General features: G+C 52.4%; 1 protein-coding gene across 4 annotated transcripts in view; it reads left to right on the top strand.

Moving 5' to 3' along the window:
* The window catches only part of MLLT6 (MLLT6, PHD finger containing), a 46,414-nt gene that overhangs the window by 13,370 nt on the left and 12,949 nt on the right, over window positions 1-20,095 (top strand). For all 4 annotated transcript variants that reach the window (XM_075774936.1, XM_075774937.1, XM_075774935.1 and 1 more), the window contains exons 8-11: window positions 8,764-8,862; window positions 16,607-16,781; window positions 17,541-18,131; window positions 19,607-19,788. In XM_075774936.1, the coding sequence (XP_075631051.1) occupies window positions 8,764-8,862; window positions 16,607-16,781; window positions 17,541-18,131; window positions 19,607-19,788 (1,047 nt within the window). The remainder of the gene's footprint in view (window positions 1-8,763; window positions 8,863-16,606; window positions 16,782-17,540; window positions 18,132-19,606; window positions 19,789-20,095) is intronic.

The following is a 20,095-nucleotide window of genomic DNA, read 5'->3' as shown; positions in this document are numbered from 1 at the left end:
GAGGATGACACTGTGCTGTGATTTCCAGCCGCTGAGTTGATCCGTGTGGAAGTAATTTGGGCTGTGGTTTTAAATGCGGCAACTCAAGAATATAAACTGGAGGTCATTGTCCTCAGATCCCCGAGTGCAAGTTTTAAAGGACAGAAAGATACTGATAGTAATCTGCATTGTGGCCAGCAGGTTAATTGTAGGCAACAACAATAATTAGTATAAACTAGTTAGTATTTTGTTAGATTAGCCAGCCACAGGGATTCCATCTGCTTCAAGTCTACCTGTGAAAATAGTTTATCTTTATAAAACATTTACTTAGAAGAACATCGCATGCTAGATCTGACTGGTACGATAGTTATCTAACTCTGCTGGTTACGATGTACTCATCAAAACTGCTGCAATGTTACAGGACATGTTAACAGCACACCAGGGTTCATAATTAACCAACTGACTCAGGTGACAAATGCTCCTATTTCAAGGAAAAGCAGCAGTGACCGTGGAAGGCAGAATCCCAGCAGACTCCTGGGTTCTCACAGGGATGCAGGTTCCAGTGTGGAAGGGTCTGTACCAAAAGAAATGAGGAGGCCAGAGGCTTCTGAGGTTTTTGTTATTTATAACAATAAATAGCCCTAAATGGCAGGATACGCATTTTTTGGATGATTCAGGTTCTAAGGCAAGTGGCAGCCGAATAAGAAATCTTCCTACCCCTTGATACAGCTTTTGCAATATCAAGAATCCACAACGTAGCGCTGCCACCCTCCTTTGCACCCCATCTATCCAAAGTGGTGGGGTAGGATCTGAAGCAGAAATAACTTAAGCAGGGATACTTTCAGTATGGTCAGATAGCTTTTAATACTTCATGGGCCATATCCTGGTTTTTGTTAGCAGAAATCCAGAATTATCTACCAAGCAACCTCTGGATATATTCCGCTATAGTCAAAAGCCAAATTTACCTTGTTGTATAAACACGATTGGTGATACCCCTGCAAATTGCAGCGCAAATCTTTCAAGTCTTGCCGTAGGTGTCTGGCTGTTTACTTCTTCCTTTTTGTTTGTTTTTGTCTTGTTGCAGTAGGCATCCTCACAATGCGTAAATGATTTTGAATGGTAGTGATAGTGACCCACATCCAGAAACAGCCCGATGACACTCCGGTGGGTTATGTGGCCTAAGGCTGATGGATCTCAGCGCAGTCTCCAGGGGACAAGGGCATCCAGGCTTTCAAAAGCAGTACGGCCATCAGTTACCACTGACTGACACCCTCCTGGGCATGCCCGGCTGAGAGGCCATAAATTGTGTGGGCAGGAAAGCCATCTCCTCCTTTATTTACAGAGGTTATCCCGCAATATCCAGTTTGAAACGCTGCCCACCGTGTCCATTACGTGTTCGGGAAGCTTGCCCAAACCGTACCTGATACATGGGCAAACAAGGCAAACCTCGCTCGCGAAGCAGTGCCTACCCTGCTGCCGACACCGAGTCGGGATGTTTCCTGCCGCCGCCGAGGCTGAAGCGGACGGGGAGTATTTACTCCTCTTGTGTGTTCAGCTGCTGCGAGGAGAGGAGGAGGCGGGAGGGAGAAAGAGCATCTGTGCCACGGACGGGGAGCGAGCGCTTGGCACAAGGTGAAGGGCTGTACTGGAACGTGCTATTTTTATCCAACAAGCAGGCAGAGAGGGTGGGGGAGAGGGCAGGGTTGGGGTGATTGACGGCAGCTTTGGAGAGCTCAGCTGTAATTATAACTGACAGACTGTGCAAGTCCAAGGCTGGGGACCGTGCGAGGGTTTCTATGTTTGCACAGCTTCTGGTGGCAGGGGTGGGAGCGCCGTCACGTGCCTGGCAGGTAGGAAAAGCAGGTCAGCGCCAGGGGGAGAGCGAAAACAGGAGGAATATGGATTTATTTATAGGCTTCTCAGTGGCGCTTGCCACTATTGTTAGCCTGTGGGTTCCTCACAAACGTGCAGAGATTCCGTCTCGCTGCTGCCTCACCGCTCTCGCCTCCTGATGGCTCGTGGGGTTTGCGAGCGGCAGGTCTGATGGAGGCCCCTTCCACGGCCGGGATCGCTTGGCAATGCAAAATCAACTCCTTCCACTTAGAGAGAGGGAGTCAGCACGGAAAGGGGGACGAGGTGCGCAAAGCAGCTGAGATGGGCAGGGTAAGGAAGGCACTCTCAGCTTCCAGGGGTGTTGGGTAGTTCCCAGGTCTGGGAGTGGTTCTGAAGTGCAGGGAGGAAGGACTGGGTGTGACGCGGCCTGGGAACACAAACTTTTCGAAGGGGTACCCGAAGAGGGGCTTGAACAATTAGTTTTCACGTGGTTTTGGAGTACGTGACTAGCAGTGCATGATCTAATTGCGCGTGTTTCAAGGGAACTGGGCGTGCTGCTGTGCTGACCTGAAGTAGAACAGCTTTTTCTTGAGCCTGTCCAGCTGTGCAGCCGGCTGGTCCCGTCCTCCCAGAGCTGGAGGCATTGCAGGAGAGCTGATCACTCAGCAGCAGACCAAAGCGCTCGTGTGAGTCCCCGGGCTGCAGGTGCTCATGGCTCTCCACTCCAGAAGGAGCTCAGTGCCTGACAGCTCCCTTCCCGTGCAGGGCTGTGGCTGTTTACTTAGGCTTTACGGAGGAAAACTCTGGCTGAGTTAATGACTAAGTGAGGGGCACAGGATTTAACCCAGTGGCTTCAGTAAGACAGCAAAGACTCAGGATTTGGACTCCTAAGCCCCGCTGTAAAACAGTTCAGCATTTGTGAAGAGTCTTGTTCTCTGCGGAACAAGGGACAATTGTGATGTGGGACTGCAAGCCAGCGTCAGCATCCCCCGGCTCTTGCAGGCACAAATGATACCAGCCCAAGCATTTCCTTCTGTGCTGTCCTGAAAATGGAAAAGCTCCAGGCTTTGCATTTTCCTCAGAACATACCAGGCCTTAACAAAACCAGCCCCATCTATTTCTTTGGGGTTGGTATTGCAATGTGTGTGCTCCACCCTGTGGGAGCCTTTGCAGGGTTGGTTCGTTGAAAGGGAGAAAGAGAGAAAGAAAACAATAGCTAAATACCAAGAAAATGCTGGATGACGCACAGGGGTTGAATGAAGTACAGATGTTCTGTCACCTATATTGTCCGCTTGAAATGTGCAGAAAAAAATTACCGTGCTCTGTGGAATGAAATTTGTCACAGCAGGAGCAGAGGGGAGCACACGCACTACAACGGTTTTAGGCATATATCCCATGGAGGGAGACACTCGTCCAGTGTTATTCTTAGCAAACACCTGGAACCCATAAGCAAGATCAGGGGACTTTTAATGAGGATATGGGACACTGTTCCGAGCGGAAAGGTCTCTGCCCAGTGACACAGGAGAGAGAGGCGCTTGGAGCAGATCAGCCCACCTGCAGTTGCTCCTGAGGTCTGGGTACGGAGCCAGTTCTCCGCAATCATAACACACCTTTAGCTCCCAAACTCCTTCCCTAGCCACGGTGGGAAGCGCTTTATGGGGATACAGGGACTGTCTCTGTCCTGCCCCTCTTATCCCTGTAGCACCCGCCAGAGCAGTGTACGAGCCTCCGGTCCCACGGTGGAGAGCAGATGCACGGCAGAGCCTCCCTCCCCGCCGCCATTGCCTGTCTGGCTAGACATGATGCAGGTGGAGGAGAGAAGCCAGGGATCCGGCCTGGCAGATTTAGCACACTGGAGAAGTTGTACTGGGCTGAAATCTAAACCCAGTGGGTCTGTGAGGGGCTTTGTGTTTGCATTTGAGTTGTTGATGGAGGTCTGCCTCCTGGAGTTTTGTGTCCTTGCAGGCACCAAATGGCAAAGTGGACATTTTTTTCAAGTGGGATGCAGGTGGCTGCTTGCAAGACCAGCAGAGATTTTTGGGGAAGGAGTACTGAATCTAAATCTACTCTGATCTTACTCAAAGCCTTTTTTGGTAGTATCCTTGACTGGCTTTCTGTGACCTCTTGTTATGTGGGTGTTTAACCGCCCCCAGCAAATCCTTCCATTAGCAGGGAGCGCAGCAATAATTTGAGAGCACGCAAAGCCCAGCCAGGGCTGGCCGTGTGGCCTTGTGTAAACGCTCCGATGCGCTCAGAGTGTGTCTCAAGGCAAACCCGTGAAATCCCCAGCACGGCCCTGGTGCAGGCGAGTTTGCAGGCAGGAGCTGGCTTAGTGTCCCTCTGTCCCTTCCTCCTCGCTGCGGCTGCCATGGCTGCAGCCCAGAGCCAGGCCTCCTCCTTCGGGTGAGGGAGTTCAGAGAGCCTGGGAAAGAGGGAGGGAGCAGCGGAGCCCGCTGGGCTCTTCCCAGCTCTTCCCTCCCTCCTTCCCCTGCCCAATCTACTTTTAATGATCCAATTGCTGGTGTCCAGCAGATTAGAAGAGGGGGCTCGGGGAAGGGGAGACAGCGGTGGGGGGAGCAAGAGGAACTGTGCACAACCCTTTTTGGCAGCGAGAGATCCTGTTTCGTTCCTCCTGCGCTGGGGAGCTTGAAGGGAGATTGTGTCTCCGGCACGCCCCCCCCCCCGATGCAGCCGCGCTCCCCCCGCCGCAGGCCTGGCCTGCTCCATGCCCACATGCCAAGCCCCAGCTGCTCAGTTCTGCATGGAGAGAGTTTGTTTTCCATGAAGTTTGTTGCTGAGGGCAGGTTCACGTTCCCTGCAGACCGCAGCTCGCCCAGCCGGCCAGCCTGCCGCAGGGAGCACCGAGCGGCTGCAAGGTAGGGCTTGGCTTTTGCTTGCAAAGATGGGATGGGGGTGTTGAAGGGTTTCCTGCTCTCGCAGTGCATCCTCCCTCCCTCCTCCTCCTCCTCCCTTGACTCCTGCTTCATGGCACGGCCAGGCAGGTCTCTGTGGCCAGGCTGGGCTGTCGGCAGTGGCTGTGTTGTCCGTGAAGTTTCCTGGAAGGAGGAGAGTGCCTGGGTGCAGGGAAGATGAAGTGCTGGACACAGAAAAGCCCGGTGGGGAGAGGGCACTTGAGAGGCAGGGGAGAGCGCTGCTTCCCTGTCCCCCGTCCCCTTGCCCTCCTCCCTTTTCACCCTGCGGCTCTTGCAGGAAGCATTTGAAGCCTTCCGGTTCCTGGAGAGAACCCACATGTTTAAAAGCCTGTGGTGCAAGCTGGGGAACGCCCAGGGTTGTCTGAGGGCCTGTCAATACAGGCAAGATCGCCAGGAGTGACTGAGCCCCCCGACCGTCCCAGTGCCGTGGTCTCTGTGGGCAGCAGAAGTAACCTCTCACCGGTGGCCGGTCTGGGGACAGCCCGACCTGTCTGCAAAATGTCCACGGGGTGACGGAGCCCATGTAACACAAGGCACTGCGTTTCTCCGGGAACGTGAAGGTGTCAAATCCTGTTGCCCTTCTGAGCACCCAAAAGTATTAGAGAGAAACTGGAGGGTGGGAAATGGGTGCTACTGGGTGTGCAAAGGCAGTGGGCACCCCAACTCTGCAAAGGTTTAGGGCTGCTGGCTGCAGCCCAGAGAGCTCCTGGGGACCCGGTCCTGTGGGTTTCTGCTCTGCCTGAGCAGGAGTGGCACAGAGAGCCTGGAGGGGAGGTGGCGTGGGAGGGGGAGAGGTGCTTGGTGAGCACAGAGGGGAGCGAGGTGCGCCGATGGGCATGGCCTGCGGCCGCGTGCAGGGACACCCGGCAGAAGTGCCTGAGCTCCTCAGCGGGCTGCGGTGGTTCTGGTTTCAAGGCAGTCCTTTGAGCAGAGCACGAAGGCTGGTCTCTGTGGGACAGATTTTCTAAATAGTTTGAGTGCAGTTGCTCAGCATATGTAGTCGGGGCCAGATCTTCAAAAGAGCTCAATACCCAGCGTTTAGCTTTTTGGAAAACCTGACCATTTATTCAAGCATCTAAATGGGAGCTGAGGCGTTCCAGAAATCTGGTCCCTATTGTGCGGGCTGGGTTTGTGCTGAATACGTACATATGTACGCACTCCTACATATAACCAGGGGACTGCTCAGTTAGCTGGTGTAGACTCTGCGCTGCCGGCAGCGAAGGGAGATTTTTCAGACAGGATTTTGAAGCTGGAGGACGTGAGTTTGGTGGTTGCCATCACAATGAAATTGCGGGAGGTTTTATGGTTTATTGCGGTGGCAGTCAGGACATTTCTGCCTTCCCCCACGCACGTGCACGTGTGTGTCTGTATGTAGGTTCTTTGTCATTAGCCAAAATGGCTTGGCTCTGCCTTGTCTCATCTTGACCATGATACGTGAAATTAAATCATTACGGTGCTGTCTCGCTGGCGTTTGCAGCAGCGTATCTTATTCCCTCCTGTTGCAACTTCATGATCGAAAGGCATTTGGGATTCGGGGTCTGACAATGAGAGAATAAGCTTTGTGGTATTCAGAAAGTTTAAGGACCAGGGTTTGTGCAGTTATTTGGCAAAATGTGTTGTAACGAGGTGTCTGGCTCCTGTTTTCCATTTCTAGCTTCCGTGAGCGGCACAAGCAGCATCTGCAAGTAGGCGAGCGTGTGTCCAGGTGGGGTGGGGATCCCTGACTTTTCTTTCTGAATTTACGGATTACTTTCTGTGAAATCTTAGCAAGTTCTCTCATCACACGTGCCCTGGTTTCTCCATTTGTAAAATGAGATGTAGATATTAAAAACCACTCTTCGGCTCGTTGAAACTCTCTGCTGTGTGCTATTAAGTGAGTGCAAATAGTTACTACTACTGGAATAACGAACACTGATGTGCACATGGTCCGTGACAAGCTGCTTACCTAACTGGGCCACAGTTTCCCCATCTTCCTGTCCTAGAAGACCCACGAGACTTAGATTTTATAGCATGAGAAGCCCCCGAGTATTTAAAACATTATGAGATTTAGTAAAGATTTCATTTTAATTTGTTTTTCGGCACTTAGTCTGTAGAAATCACATTTTCAAGCTTTCCTCGTTCACTGCCAAAGCTGGAAATGTGTATTAAAGAAAGGGAAGAAAAGAAAACAGAGATTCTTGTAAAAATCTGTGGCTCCAGGAACAGAGGCTTTAACAGATACGCCAAACGCCAGCAGTCTTGCGATAAAGTGATGGATGTTGGCAGCGTTGGTTGGGCACTTAGCAAGTGCAGTGAAGTTCTAGGCTGGATTTGTCCCCTTTTTTCACCAGCTCATCCCAGTAAAAGCTTCCGTGGTGTCACGGCAGGCCTACGCTGCAGGGTGACCGGCGGCTGCAGCATGGGCCTCCTTTACAAGTGCAATGAGAATTCAGGCACCCCCCCACTGGAAGGTGCTGATTTCTGGAGCATTTTTGCTTCACCTCTGCTTCACTTCATGCCCTCCTTCTCCAGCCTTTTCCTCCTGCCCTGTCCCTCCTCCTGCCCTTTTTTTCCCCCCATTTAGTGTATTGTTTCCTAAGCTAATTATTCCACTCTCTTCTCTCCTCCCCAAAAACACACAGTGGAGCTCATATATTTGCTGCAATTGCATCTTCCCCTGACAGCATCCCAACTTTGGCATGTGCTGGCAGCTGTAGCCTCAGGGCTTTGCCTGCATGAGGAAACAATCAGCATCTTTCTGGAGAGTCAACGAATTTTGATGTGACTCTTCTGTTCTGAACGCACCTTTGGTCCAGACTGAAGACTTCAGCTTCTGGAATAAAACGTCCATGCAAGAGAGTTGTACCAGAATAGCCATCCTTTCCCACAAAAAGGTCTTGGAGACAGGAGGATGGATTTTGCTAAGCCCTGCATCTCGTGGAGGTGTTTATCTGACAGCAGGTCTGTTGGTCCACACACCAGTGACCACACGGGGAAGTTTGGAACTGCGCACAAAAATTTCTGCAGCCTCAGTAAAGAAGGCCACACCTTTAGCTGCCATCGGTAGCACGGAAAAGCTCCTGTAGTCAGCCGAGTGTGCTCCCATGGGAGCGTGCAGCTGAGGAGGACAGGGAGGAAGCAGGAGTGTGTGATGGAGCGGGCGCTTTTATCCGTCCGTCCAGCTGGCCTGGGCATCCTCAAGCCCCACTGACTTGAGGTCACACGGGCCTATGTTTTCAGTCCTTTCACTGAAAACCTCTTGGGTTTAGCATAAACATCCAGATAAAACTATATAAGAGTAGCCTCCTTGGCTACAGTCCGTTCCTCAAGGGAATATAAAATCAGGGCAGGCAGCACTCAGTGTTTCTCAGGCCATGATTTTTCCTTGGTTTACAATTTGAAGAATCCCATTTTTCTGGGGTTTTAGTGTGAGAAAAGAATGAAGAAATCGAACTGAATTGTCTGTCTCCTGTTAGCAGAGATGGACCCAGACCAGCCGTCTCTGGTGGGAGGGGAGATGTGGGGGATCGCTAGGTTAGGTTCAAGCCCAGGCTCTGCGATCTCTGCCGACCGATCTCTTTACCTGTGCACGTGCAACACGTGCTGAAATCAAGATTCTCCCATTGGCTGTACGGGGTGAATCTGAGAAACCCTGGAGGAAGGTAGAGAGCGAGGGTACGGGGGCACAGAGTCCCTTTGGGGAAATAGCAGGAGGAAAGCTCAGGTTTCTTGAAATCAGCCAGAGCTTGTTAAGTCCTTCCCTATCATCTTACCATAAACTGTTTCGGGGGCTTCTGTTGATATTCTGCACTCCAGATGTTGGCTGCAGCTGGGGTAGAGATAGTGGGACGCTCCCAGCCAGAAGCTGGGATGTGGGGGAAGGGATACTGGGCTCGTGTGGATGGGTGGAGAAGGAAAGAGGAATATGAATGTATGGTTGTAAATCCACCCCTACACACCCTCCTTTCTTTTCCCTTACAACTGCTATTCTCAGCAGAGGAAAAGTTAGCCTTCCAGTACTCTCTGATTTCTTTTGCAGAGTCGGAAAGACAAGGAAAGACCTAAACAGAAGCACAAAAAACGTCCGGAGTCTCCCACCAGCCTTACCCCATCCTCGGTGCCCGTCACTGCGGAGAAGGTACCAAACCCACAGGATGTGGGCATGTGAATGTAGGGTGGGGAGGGAGGGCAGGGGGAAACCATCGGCATTGGCTTTCGTAGGAAGTGGGGAGGAGAGTGCGGAAGAGCAGAGAAAGGGCTTTTGTCCATTTATTTTGATTTCTGATTCGTCACATTCTTGCTCTCTCTGCCTGGCTCCCCACCTCGACACCCACCTTGGGAATTTAACACAGCAGCTGTCTTGATTTCTGTCAGCACTGATGACACAATCATGAAGCTAAACTCCCAAGTGATTGAGCTGTAAGTGCCAGCCTGTTTTACAGCAGATGTTCGGATTTGAAGCTCTCGCGGAATAGATAAATATCCATGCTTTGGCCTTTTCTGCTGCCACATGGTAAACAGCTCAGGCAGGTGGATAAGCAAGGCAAGGCTTGTGGGAGGAGGTGTTATCCTTTATTAGACAAACTGATGTAGCTGAGGGGGGAAAAAACCCCCCAGACAATCTTAGAAGCACATAAGATCTTCAAAGTGCATAATAGAGGTAGCTTTTCTGTGTGAGACAATGGGAGGTTGCTTTCTATTTAGTTCCTCCATTTCAGGAAAATTCAGGCAGAGGGGCACAGTGTGGTGGCCTGTTTTGCTCCTGAGGTGTAGAGGCAGTCCAGTTCCCTGCTGGGAAGATGTCGTTTGTGTGGGTTTGTCTTCTCAGTGCCCAGGACTGGTGGGGCACAGTCAGGATGCGGGTGTATTTCTGCGATTCGCTGCTGAAATCCTGCTGCTGACATGGGCCCTTGCACTGGCTGTAAATCAGGATAGCCCTGAGCTTTCTGGAATTCGTGCCAGCCTCAAACTCCAGTAATGCAGAATAGACACAGTGGAACTTGCCCCGAGCTTGCATGCAACAAGGTGAAGGCCAAGTTTGCAGTTGTTCAGGGTCAGGGAACAAGTGAGGTTACTCCAGCACCTGGACCTTTGGAGTTGTACTCTTCTCTCTCTAGTGGGAATGTAAATTAATGCAACTCCTTAGTGTATCTGGTGTAAGGGAGAGTAGAACTAGGGCCAAGCTCCTGCTAGAACAAATAAACAACATGTCCCAGGAATGTCCTTTTGTGCACAGAAATGCTACTTGGAAGGGCTTGGGTGTCCTTTACGTGGCAGGACTGCCTTGTGAAAATGAAAATTCACAGGGTAGCAGGGTCTGCATGTGTGAGAAGCGCTGCAGGGGCAGTCTGGAAGAGCGAAAGCTCCTGCCAGTCAGCACAGGGTTGCTTTGGGTTAGGACTGAAGAGGATTTTCTGTGTTCTGTGTGAGCCCAAGCCTGGAAGCAGGGAGGAGATGCAGGTCAGAGCTGAAATGGCAAAGCTGGTCGCATGGGTCTCACGATGGGAGAAGCAGAAAGTTACAGTGGGACAGAGTGAAGGAACAGCCTCTGAGCTGCAATCACTCTTAATTTACCTGTGCTCATGTTAGGGCAGCTCAGCTCTGGCTTTTGGGAACAGCAGATGCACCCAGTTAACAGAGCTGTCAGGAACTGATGGCCTAAGAAGATTATTTTCAAGCTGAACTGAAATCCAAAACCCGACTCTTGGCCAGCTAGAGCGGTTGTTAGACAATTACCCACTGTCTCCTCCAAAGCCGTCCCAGACCTTTATAAATAAGGAGGGAAGGGTGCAATTCAGTTTTACAGGCAGCTTTCAACTCTTTGTAAGCTAAAATTCAGGAGATCCTAATTACTGTAGCTGTACTTGAGTGACAGGGTTTTAGTGTTTCCCTAGGGAGTTATTATTAATCCTCATAACAGAGAGTGTATTTCCCTTGCTTTTTTGTGCGTAGATCCCAAAGTATTGTTCAAAGTCTGTTACCAAAGGTACCTACTCCAGCTGAAATGTAAGAGCTGCTCGGCAGCCTGCTACAACCCCACACAAACCCCTCGGGGTAGTTGTATGAGGCTTTCTGGATAGTTGCACCAGCGTAACGTTGCACAGACTAATGTAAAACCCTGAGACGCATTAATGTAGCATGTCCAAACAGGTTTCCTCCTGGAAGCTAAAACCATCTTTGTCCTTTCTGGGTCTTAGATTAGTACAGCTCATCCCAGTAAGAGCGTACTGGGGAGTGGGGAGGGTAGAAGCAGCAAACCAGAAGCTGCCGTTCGTGGTGGGATATGCCGAAGAGTATTGCTAGTCCCTGCTGTGCCATGGTTAGAGTCTGCAGAGAGCTGGGGTCTCTTCCTCTCCTTACCACTTGCATGACCTGGGGCAAATAATTTATCACCTCCGTGGTCCTCTCCAAGTTATGCAATGAAGCAGAGCGTAAACTCCCCGGGGATGATCCCTGCAGGTGACACAGCCCTCCCTTTCGTGGGGAGCAGCTGGGTGAGAGCAGATCTCAATGACCTGCAGCAGTGAGGGCAGATGGTCGTGTCCAGGCTCCTGGGAGAAGGATGCTGGCCTGGAGCAGCCGTGCAGAGCTGCAGCAGGCTGCTGCAGCCCTTGATGTCTGCGCCAGACCCGTGCTGCCAGCTCGCCATGCTGCTCCCACCGTAGCCAAGGTGGCACCACATACAGTGAGTCCCAGGCTCCCGTCCCAGTGCGCAGGCTGTGCTGGAGCAGGGGTTGGACTGGAGGCACTGAGCATCACTGGTGTTTTGGAGCCGGCAGTGAGGAGCAGGAGCATCAGTCAGACGGATCAGCAGAAGGGTGATCCGCTTGTGCCTTGGGCACCAGGACTGGGGGGACTGTAGCGTGGCACCAGCCACCAGGCCATGGAGGGGTGTTACCAGTAACTGAATCCGCGCTCCAATCTGCTCCCAGTATGCTTAGCCTAAAAGGAGCCTGGGGCGACAGACATCTGAGCCCCGGCGTCTGATGTTGCTACCAAAGTCCTCTGAAACTGTCAGCAACCCTTTACTAATGGATTTTCAGAGCTATATAGAAAAGCAGTAGGACTTTTCAAGCTACTTCACCAGGTTAGTCTGATAGCAGCAGAACCACGTTGCGCTGCTTTGGAGGAACACTGGTATATTCCACTTCCTTGTTCCCTCAGGCAGCCTGGCCTCTGGGTTCACATTTTTCTTTAATTTTGCAATCCAGATTTATTTTTCAGTTCCAATTTTCACCTAATACGTCGTCCACCCTGTGCTCCCCTCTTGAACCATTTAGTTATGAAGATCCTTTGATGTGGTTTCAGTCTTCATCATGAAATCAATTGTGCTAGACCTCTGACTTCTGCCAGATTTTTTAACATCTCACTGAGTGCTTCCCTGCGTCTTCTAGGAATCTAGATACCATTAATATCTGACTTTACCAGGCTTCCATGTCCTGTCTGCGCAATGACAAGCTCCCACTGCCTCCCTCTGGTTTGGCGGATAAACATACTGAAAACAGTGGTGGCCTCAGCTCTCATCTACACCAGAAAGTGAAACTAGGGTGTGAATTCACAGCATGCAAATGACTCTTCATAACAGCTCTTCTGAGCTCTCCTCCTGCCTCTGCAAAGCGGCTTTTGGGCAATGCCATTTTCATCACTCTCAAAGAGGGGCAGGAGACCTTGCTCGTGGGGCACAGGAGTGTCCCTTCCACCGAGCACACAGAGCAGCTGACCTGCTGAAAATCCCCTCCAGGGCTTTTGGATGGACTGGGGAGGATTGTAGAGAGTGAATTTGTGCTGGATATCGGCTCTCATTCACTGTCATCCTGGCTACTTGGAGCTCCTGCAGACTTTTTGGGGAGCGGGAAGGAGGCAGAAAACATCCCCTCTGGGTAATAGTTTCTGGCTATTTCATGTGGTCTATCCAAAAACTACAAAATGCTGCCAACTACTAACGCTTTTGAACAGCCTGTTGGAAAGATGGCATTCATGGAGCGGGCCTGGGGCAGGGGAGGGTTCCTCTCCAGGGGCGAAGCAGTGAGTCTCACCAGTAAGTCTTGGCAGGCAGGGCTGCTCCGGCTCTGTAGTCGCACACCGCCAGACAAATTCAGGAGGCAGTTTCTGTGCTCAGGGTCTCGCCGTGTAGCCGGTTCTGGCGATGGAGGTTAGTGAGCAGCAGAACAGCGAGCGGCGTTTCTCTCCCCTCCCCCTGCAAATGCCCCTGGGGAGCCATCCTGCCGCTCTCTGTTGCACTTGCAGTAAATCTGCAGGATTGCAAGCCACCCCAGCTGCCTTCTTCTGCCAGCTGCAGACATCATGATCACTTGTTGACACACACTCACACATGCTACGTGTTTTGGGCTGAAACATCTGACTTGCTCTGGGTTTTGTAACCTAAGCCGCGGATGCCAAGACCTCCCCGCACCCACCCTCTCCCGGTCAGGTGCTGGAGAGGGAGTGCAGCAGGGCGAAGAGCTCCGGGTTGCAGGCACCACTGGAGGCAGGGAGACTTTCCAGGTTTCCCACTGTTATTTGAGCTCTCAGCATCTACCCAGGACCGGCCTGGAGCTGACAGATCCTGGGAACCTCTGCACTGCGCCTGGCTCCGGCAAATTCACAGTCGCTGTGATGGGGTAGGGGTTTGTGGGGGAAGGCTGATGATTACACCCGCAAATCAAAGCATGTCTCAGCATGAATATTTGCGGTAAGAATCCCTGAGCCTTTTAGCATCCCTTGTCCTGATGTGAGTGGGAATTTGCGTGTGACATCAGGGACTTAAAAATACGGCTTCAGCCCATCTGTGTCCCCTATCCCCACCTACAGAGAACAGCAGCGCGGTGCTGTGCTGCCTGATCTCGAGGTTGAGGTAAAGGTTGTGGGTGGCTCAGACACAAAGATGCTGGACCTTGTGCCTGATGGAGACTCCTCTGACCTCTGCCTAGCGATCCAGCGTGGAAAGGCAGCTGACGCTTACATCCCACCTGGGCGGCTGCTTCAGCGCATCGCCCCGCGGTGCGTGGGCTGGAGGAGCTCCTGCTCTCGTCGCGTTGTTCCTCGTTCGTGTCCTCCCTGCTTCCCCTTCACCAGTAGTTTAATCCAGGCCAAAGCCGCTCTGTGTTACCGACGTGGTGCCAGCTTCCCCCACCCCTTCTGTATTTCGTCAGTGGTTCCCTCTAGGAGCTCGTCCCGCCAATCAGGAGGCAAAGAGATGCTCTTCTGATTTCCCATAAATAAATTAATGAATGAAGAGCTTGGGTGCTGCACAGTGTCACAGAGAGGCCAGGAAACAGGTACAGCCCCTCGGGGGACAGCGAGTGCCGGGGGGGAGGAATGCGTGCATGCCTGCGCTTGGGTGCCTGCGCGACTTCATCTGGCTTCTCCCCGCTCCAGGATTGAGGCAGGAGTTTCCCCATCAGACTGTCACCCCCAGCTGGGGCCGCAGGTTTATTCTGGTGACATTTTTCACTTGGTTGCTTTAAATAGACCTTCAAAATGTAGCTGCTGCCTCATTTTAAAAGAGAGCTCTCACTTCCTCAGTGCTTCCCTTTTTTTTTTTTTTTTTCCTCTGCAGCATGCCCTCCCACACACACCTGTTTGCAACACACGAAACATTGGTGTTTCTGCACGCACACACACAGATTTCCATGCCGGAGAAAAGCCGATGATCCGGAGGTTGAGACCTCTATTTATGCACAAGGCAAGCAGCAGGCATGCAGGTTTCTCTAGTCCTGCTCCCTCTAGGCAGCAGCCCTGAGCTGGAGATCTCCTTCGTTAGGGAGACGATGGGATTGCAGCCCTCGTTACTGTTATTAATATTGGCATTATGGTAGCAGACCCCTCCCTTTCAGATCAAGGCCATGTTGTGCTTGGCAGTCCACGTGTGTCTCCTGGAAGGCTCCGCTGCCACACAGAGCTTGCAGGCTCCACGGAGCAAAGTGGGAAAGAAATGGAGGCACAGAGAGGGGAAGTGATTTAGTGTGGTTTCAGTTTCCCTCTCTTTGCTCCCCGGCTGCAGCACTTGGGTCCTTCCCCTAAATTCAGGCTCTCCGGAACGGCTGCTAGAGAAGGGCCCTTTGTGGTGAGGAAGGGCTTGTGGTACTACCAGACAGATCTGTCTGCCGTGACCTGTTTGGGAAACAACGTCTAGGGTAGCATCGGGCAGGAGGTGGGAAAATCCTGCCCCCAAAATCTCTGGGAGTCTCTCAGGGAGGTCTGTGAGGTCAGATCAGCCCTACAGGCGAGCGTCTGTCCCTTCAGCTGAGCCAGCTCAGCCTCTCTTCCCCTCCTATTTTTTTTCCTCCTTTAATTTTACAATTAAGATTTATTTCCCAGCTCAGATTTCCCCCTACCACCCCACGCTAATTCATTACTTGCCCTGCACTCCCTTCCTGACACTCCGGATTTAGAACATGTCTTCTCATGTGGTTTCCCCCTGCCCTTCTGTGGCCTCGTGCACCTTGTGCGAAGCTCCAAAGAGGTGAATTTATGGGAGGAAAATTCAGGGCTTTGCATTTCTGCTGAGACATGAGCCATCTCGTTCCTGCGACTTCGTGAGCAGTCTCAGGACTTCCCATAGCCCCCAGACACTGCTCTCCTTTCCCTCCCCAGGCAGATGTGGAAAGTCGGAAAGATTTTCATGCTCCCTCTGAGCTCATAAATCAAGAAGGCTTAATCTCCTACATCCAGGAGTCTGTGATGAGAAAATACAGATTCCCCCTCCTCTCCCCCCTAATTTCCACCACTCCCTTCCTCCTGTCTTTCATATTCCCGGCACATCTGGTGTGTGTTAGGCTGCCAGCTGTTGCATTGTGCAGAGTGATTAAACCATGTGGGAGGAACGGGGGAAGATTTTTATCTGGGCATTCATGAGTCTGCATTACAAGCCCTTTTTTCTTTAGCTTTCCCCAAGAAGAGGTCATCTGGAGTCAGGGATAGTGGCATGTGAGAAAGGTATTGTGCTTCTCCGTGTCTTCCTTGTATCTGCTCAGTAAGAAATAAAAGGTGTTTGCACTAATGTACAGGTGTTATATTTTGGGCTGTAGCCATCACGTTGGAACTATATCCATGATATTGATCGGTTGCAGTAATATCTTGCAAGAAGTGATCTTTGAACACTGCTAGTTTGGCTTTGAAGTGACTTGAAGGTGAAGGTTTCATATCCTAGCGTGGGTGCCCCGAGGGATCTGGTTTTGGGTTCATTCCACTCTCCCCCTGCTAAACTCCCACACTTCTCTCTCTCATCCCAAGCTCCTGGATTTCCTAGCATCTGGCCAGCCTCTTCATCCCCCTTGCTTCCCTGTCTCCTGCAGGCTTATATGGGGTTTGGGTAGCATCTGTTGCTGCATGGTCAGATGCTGCTCTAACAGTGTCACTGTGAAATATTTACTGCCGTAGATTTGGAAAGCCCTGGGCTGGCAGCGGAGCTGCTTCAGTGGAGGCTTTAGGGAACGCAGGGAAACTCCTGTCACAGCACAAGCACGAGCAGGTTCCCCCAGGTGGACTGACCTTGCTGAGAATAGCACACCTGAGAGATGCAGCTGAAATGTATGTTTGAATCACAGCCAAATTCAGATTTTATTTGGGCTGAATAACCCTCTGAGGTACTCCCCCCTGCTGACGATGCGGGGAATCTGATGTCTGTGCCCTGATTGTCAGTGCCCCGTTTAATTTCCTGCAGTTAGATGGGATGAGCGTAATCCCTAGGAGTATAAAGCTTGGTGCCACCAAGCAGCAATTGAGGGGAATGTTGCTTTTCTCTTCTGAGTAACATGACCTGACCATCACTTTGTGGGCAGTGGGGGCAATTACTTTTCTTAAGGGGAAATTGGTAAAAAGAGCCCCTGCTGTGGGCACATCTGGCCTGAGTGAGTCACCTCTGTGTTTGCTGCTGCCAGGGTTCTACCAGCCACCATGAGGGGAGCAAAGAGACCTCGGAGGTCGGCCGGTCGGAGGTGAAAGGCAAGAAGTCCTCAAGCCATGGCAGCAGCCACAAGGGGAAAAAGACGGGAAGTGGGAAAAGCTCAGTTGGCTTCAGCTCAGCTTCATCCAGTGGGACCTTCCAGCCTGCAGGTAAGGGGTGAAGGAGAGAGGAGGGGAGAATGGGGGTGATGTTTTGCTTTGCTCCTCTTTGATATCTCTGTGTCGGTAAAGGTACCTGTTCACCAGCCAGTGCTGTGAAACTTTGCTGATGGCTATTTCTTTAACCCCTTGAAGAGAAAGGGGAAAAATATTATTGCTACTAATTCCGTGCACAGAGGGAAGAACTGAGTCAGATGAGTGTTACAGCTCCCCTCCTGTGCAGGCCTGCTGCACTGCAAGGAAAAACAGATCCAGATGTCTGAGCGGAGGGAGGAGGGAAGGGATACTGTGCACAGGCAATATGGGCAGCACCTGCCCTCTCCTCCGTAGGTGATACTGCCTGCAGCAGCGTTTTAAGGAGTACCGGTGGAGAGACCTGAGCCCAAACCTGATATCCAGGCTCCCCTGAGCTTCGAGTCAAATCCTTGTTCAGTTCTTTTTTTGAGCTGTTGTCGTCACGGGTAGCCTGTTTCATCTCCTGGGACCCTGATCGGGGCTGGGGGGACAGTGGCAATGCAGGGCCTGGGGGAGCAGACATGTGCACGTTTGGGTGGGATGGAGCTGCTGGTGTGCACCTCTCGTGCTTGTCGGCGTCAAAGCAACGGGCTGGGAGGTGACAGGGATGGCCTTCAGCTCGGCATCCAGCTCGTGCCAGAGGAGCTGCGTTGTGACCGTGCTCTTGTTGCCTTACGGGCTGAGTTACTGCCACCATGAGCCTTCCTATATCTGCTTCCCCTCTGCTTCCCCCAGGTACCTCCTGCAGCAACTTGCAGTGCTCCCAGGACTTTGTGACATTCCCCAAGCTTGAGCAGGACGAAGAGAAGTACCGGAAGCCTGTGTCTTCCTCTTCGTCTTCCCACTGCTCCCCTCTGTATGAAGGCCAGAAGGGGGACATCTTTGAGCAGAAGGTGATCTTCTCCGGCTTTGGGTCCATCATGCGCTTCTCCACCTCCGCAGTGAGCCAGCAGAGAGGCCGTGATGCTTCCCCCGTGGACTATAAAGCCTCAAACCCTGTCGGTGGCCCTTCGGTGGGGACCAGCGGGACCAGTGGTAGCAGCGGCAGCCACAAGCGCATGCCATCCCTCAGCATGGAGGAGGGAGAGGTCCTGAAGGAAAAGAAGCACAAAGGTAGCAAGAAGAACAAACATGGACCTGGCAGGCCAAAAGGGGGCAAAAGCAAAGAGATTTTGGGTGCCCAGCTGGCTGGGTCCACGTCTACTTCCTCGTCACCCTTCTCCGGGGGCTCTCTTGTTAGCTCCAGCATCGGCAATTCTTCACGGTCCTTCAGCCACACAGGGAACCTGCCCAGCCTCAGCATGGAGTCCCCGCTGCTGGGTTCAGGTATGTTCCCCCTCAGGGCTCCAGGTGTGCACAGTTCTTCCCAGCCCTGCTGTCATCTTCATCACATTTGGCTGGTGTCTGGACCTGTCTGCGCAGAGTCCAGTCCCTTTAATTCAGTCCCAGGAGCTGTAAAAATCCACATCTGGGTCTCCCCTTTCCATCTTGGCCTTCATCCTAGAATCTCCTGCGGGTCAGCTTCTCTATCATTGGAGCTGGGGGGGGTAGATCTAAGCTGGGGGCCATTTCAAACCCCTTTTTGCTCAAGTGCTGGAAAACCCCAGCTAGCCAGAGCTTAATTTCTAAAGCGATAAAGAGGGATATTCACAGGCCAAACCGGAAAAACCACAATCTGACCCCAAATGAGGGACTCTCGTAAGTGGTTCAAGTTTAACCCCTCTTTTAAAAGCAAAACCTTTCATCCTGGTCTTACCACATCCACGTAGGGTTGGGAGACTGGCACATCGTTAACTCTGCCGAGAGGCTTAGAGAGTCCTCTGCCCTGACCTGGCAGGGATGAGGGCAGCCAGGACACGTGGCAGGAAGGGGTTAAGGGAGCAGGCAGAGGAGGGGCCTGCTGCTCAGGGCTGAGGTTTGACACTGTTCTGGCAGCAGAACTTGTCATCGGTCTATTGTGGGTTGTTTGCAGATGCTCCAATTTAGGTCAGATTGCAAGGGGGGGTGTGTGTGTATAATTTTGTTGTGTGCGCCTGGGAGCCCTGGCCCGTTTGCACTGCCAAATGCACTGCAGAGAGACGAGAGGAGCTGCAAGAATTGATGCAACTTCATAATCATAACCTTAGGCCCATATTTTTTTTATTTTTGCTTCCCCTGTGGAACAACAAAGGGATGTTTGAAGGAGGAGGAGGCTGCCAGGCCCCACTCTCCTGCCTGCTCGTCCTCCCATTCCCCTCTTGCGGAGAGATGTTGGCAGGGCTCTGAAGGACCCGGCTTTGGGCACTGCCTCTGCCACATGCCTGAGCCAAGGGGAAGTCAGACGGATCCCCGCCCTGCAGCAGCTCTCTCCTCACCCTTTCTTCCTCATTTATCTGTCCGTACCCCACTGTGGTCCCTGGGCATCGCGGAAGGGGGTGGGTTAGCTCACCGAGAGTGTGGTCCCTTGACTAGCATGGGCAGCAGAGAGCGGGACTCTCTTGAATCCACTACCCCGTTCTGCCACTGACGTGTGCCTTTGAGTCACTTCATGCTGAGATTTCTCTGTCGGATTGTATCGGGGTGCGAGGAGCAAACGAGGGGGCAAGGAGCTGGAGAAGCTCGTGATACCTTTTGATAGAAGGACCGTGGGCTGTGCCCACCCTCGCTGCGTGCCAGGCCATGAGATGCTGAAGTGCGTGTTACACTTGGTCTTGTGCATCGGTGTCACCCTCCCTTTCTGAGATAAAGCCCTGCAGAAAACCAGCTGCCTGCAGGCCGTTGGAGGGGAGCGTGGCTCTCTAACGCGTCTCCTCCCCTTGCAGGGATCTACACCAGTAACAAGGACCCTATTTCCCACGGGGGTGGAGTGCTCCGCGCTGTGTGCAGTACACCCCTCTCCTCCAGCCTGCTGGCACACCAGGGTACGTCGTCTCTCCCACAGCTCAACCGGTCTCCCTTTGCTAGCACCATCCCAGCCTCCTCCTCCTCGGTCTCCACCACGCAGGTAAGAAATCAGGACCAGGAGAGGGACTGTAGCTCAGGACAGAGCAATTACTGGCAGAGCAGGGGCCACTTTGTGGGCACAGAGGAGTTGCCTTTTCCTCTCGGGAATAGCTACTCTTCCTTCAGTTTGGAGGGGAGCTGCCACCTGCAGCTTCCCTTAGAGTCGGCAGAAAGATGTAGGCAATTTTGCGTCACGGCCCACGCAGCCTGTTTCGGGGTGGGAGGAATTGCAACCTGAAAGGACACCTTGCTTTCCGGTGGCTGTAAGGGGAGCACAGCGCGCAGGTAGCAGAGGCCTGGCTGTCGGC

This window comes from Balearica regulorum, chromosome 24 (assembly GCF_011004875.1).
Source record: "Balearica regulorum gibbericeps isolate bBalReg1 chromosome 24, bBalReg1.pri, whole genome shotgun sequence".
Taxonomy (NCBI): Eukaryota; Metazoa; Chordata; class Aves; order Gruiformes; family Gruidae; genus Balearica; species Balearica regulorum.
The sequence above is the reverse complement of the archived record's forward strand: the minus strand, read 5'-3'. Positions and strand labels throughout refer to the sequence as shown.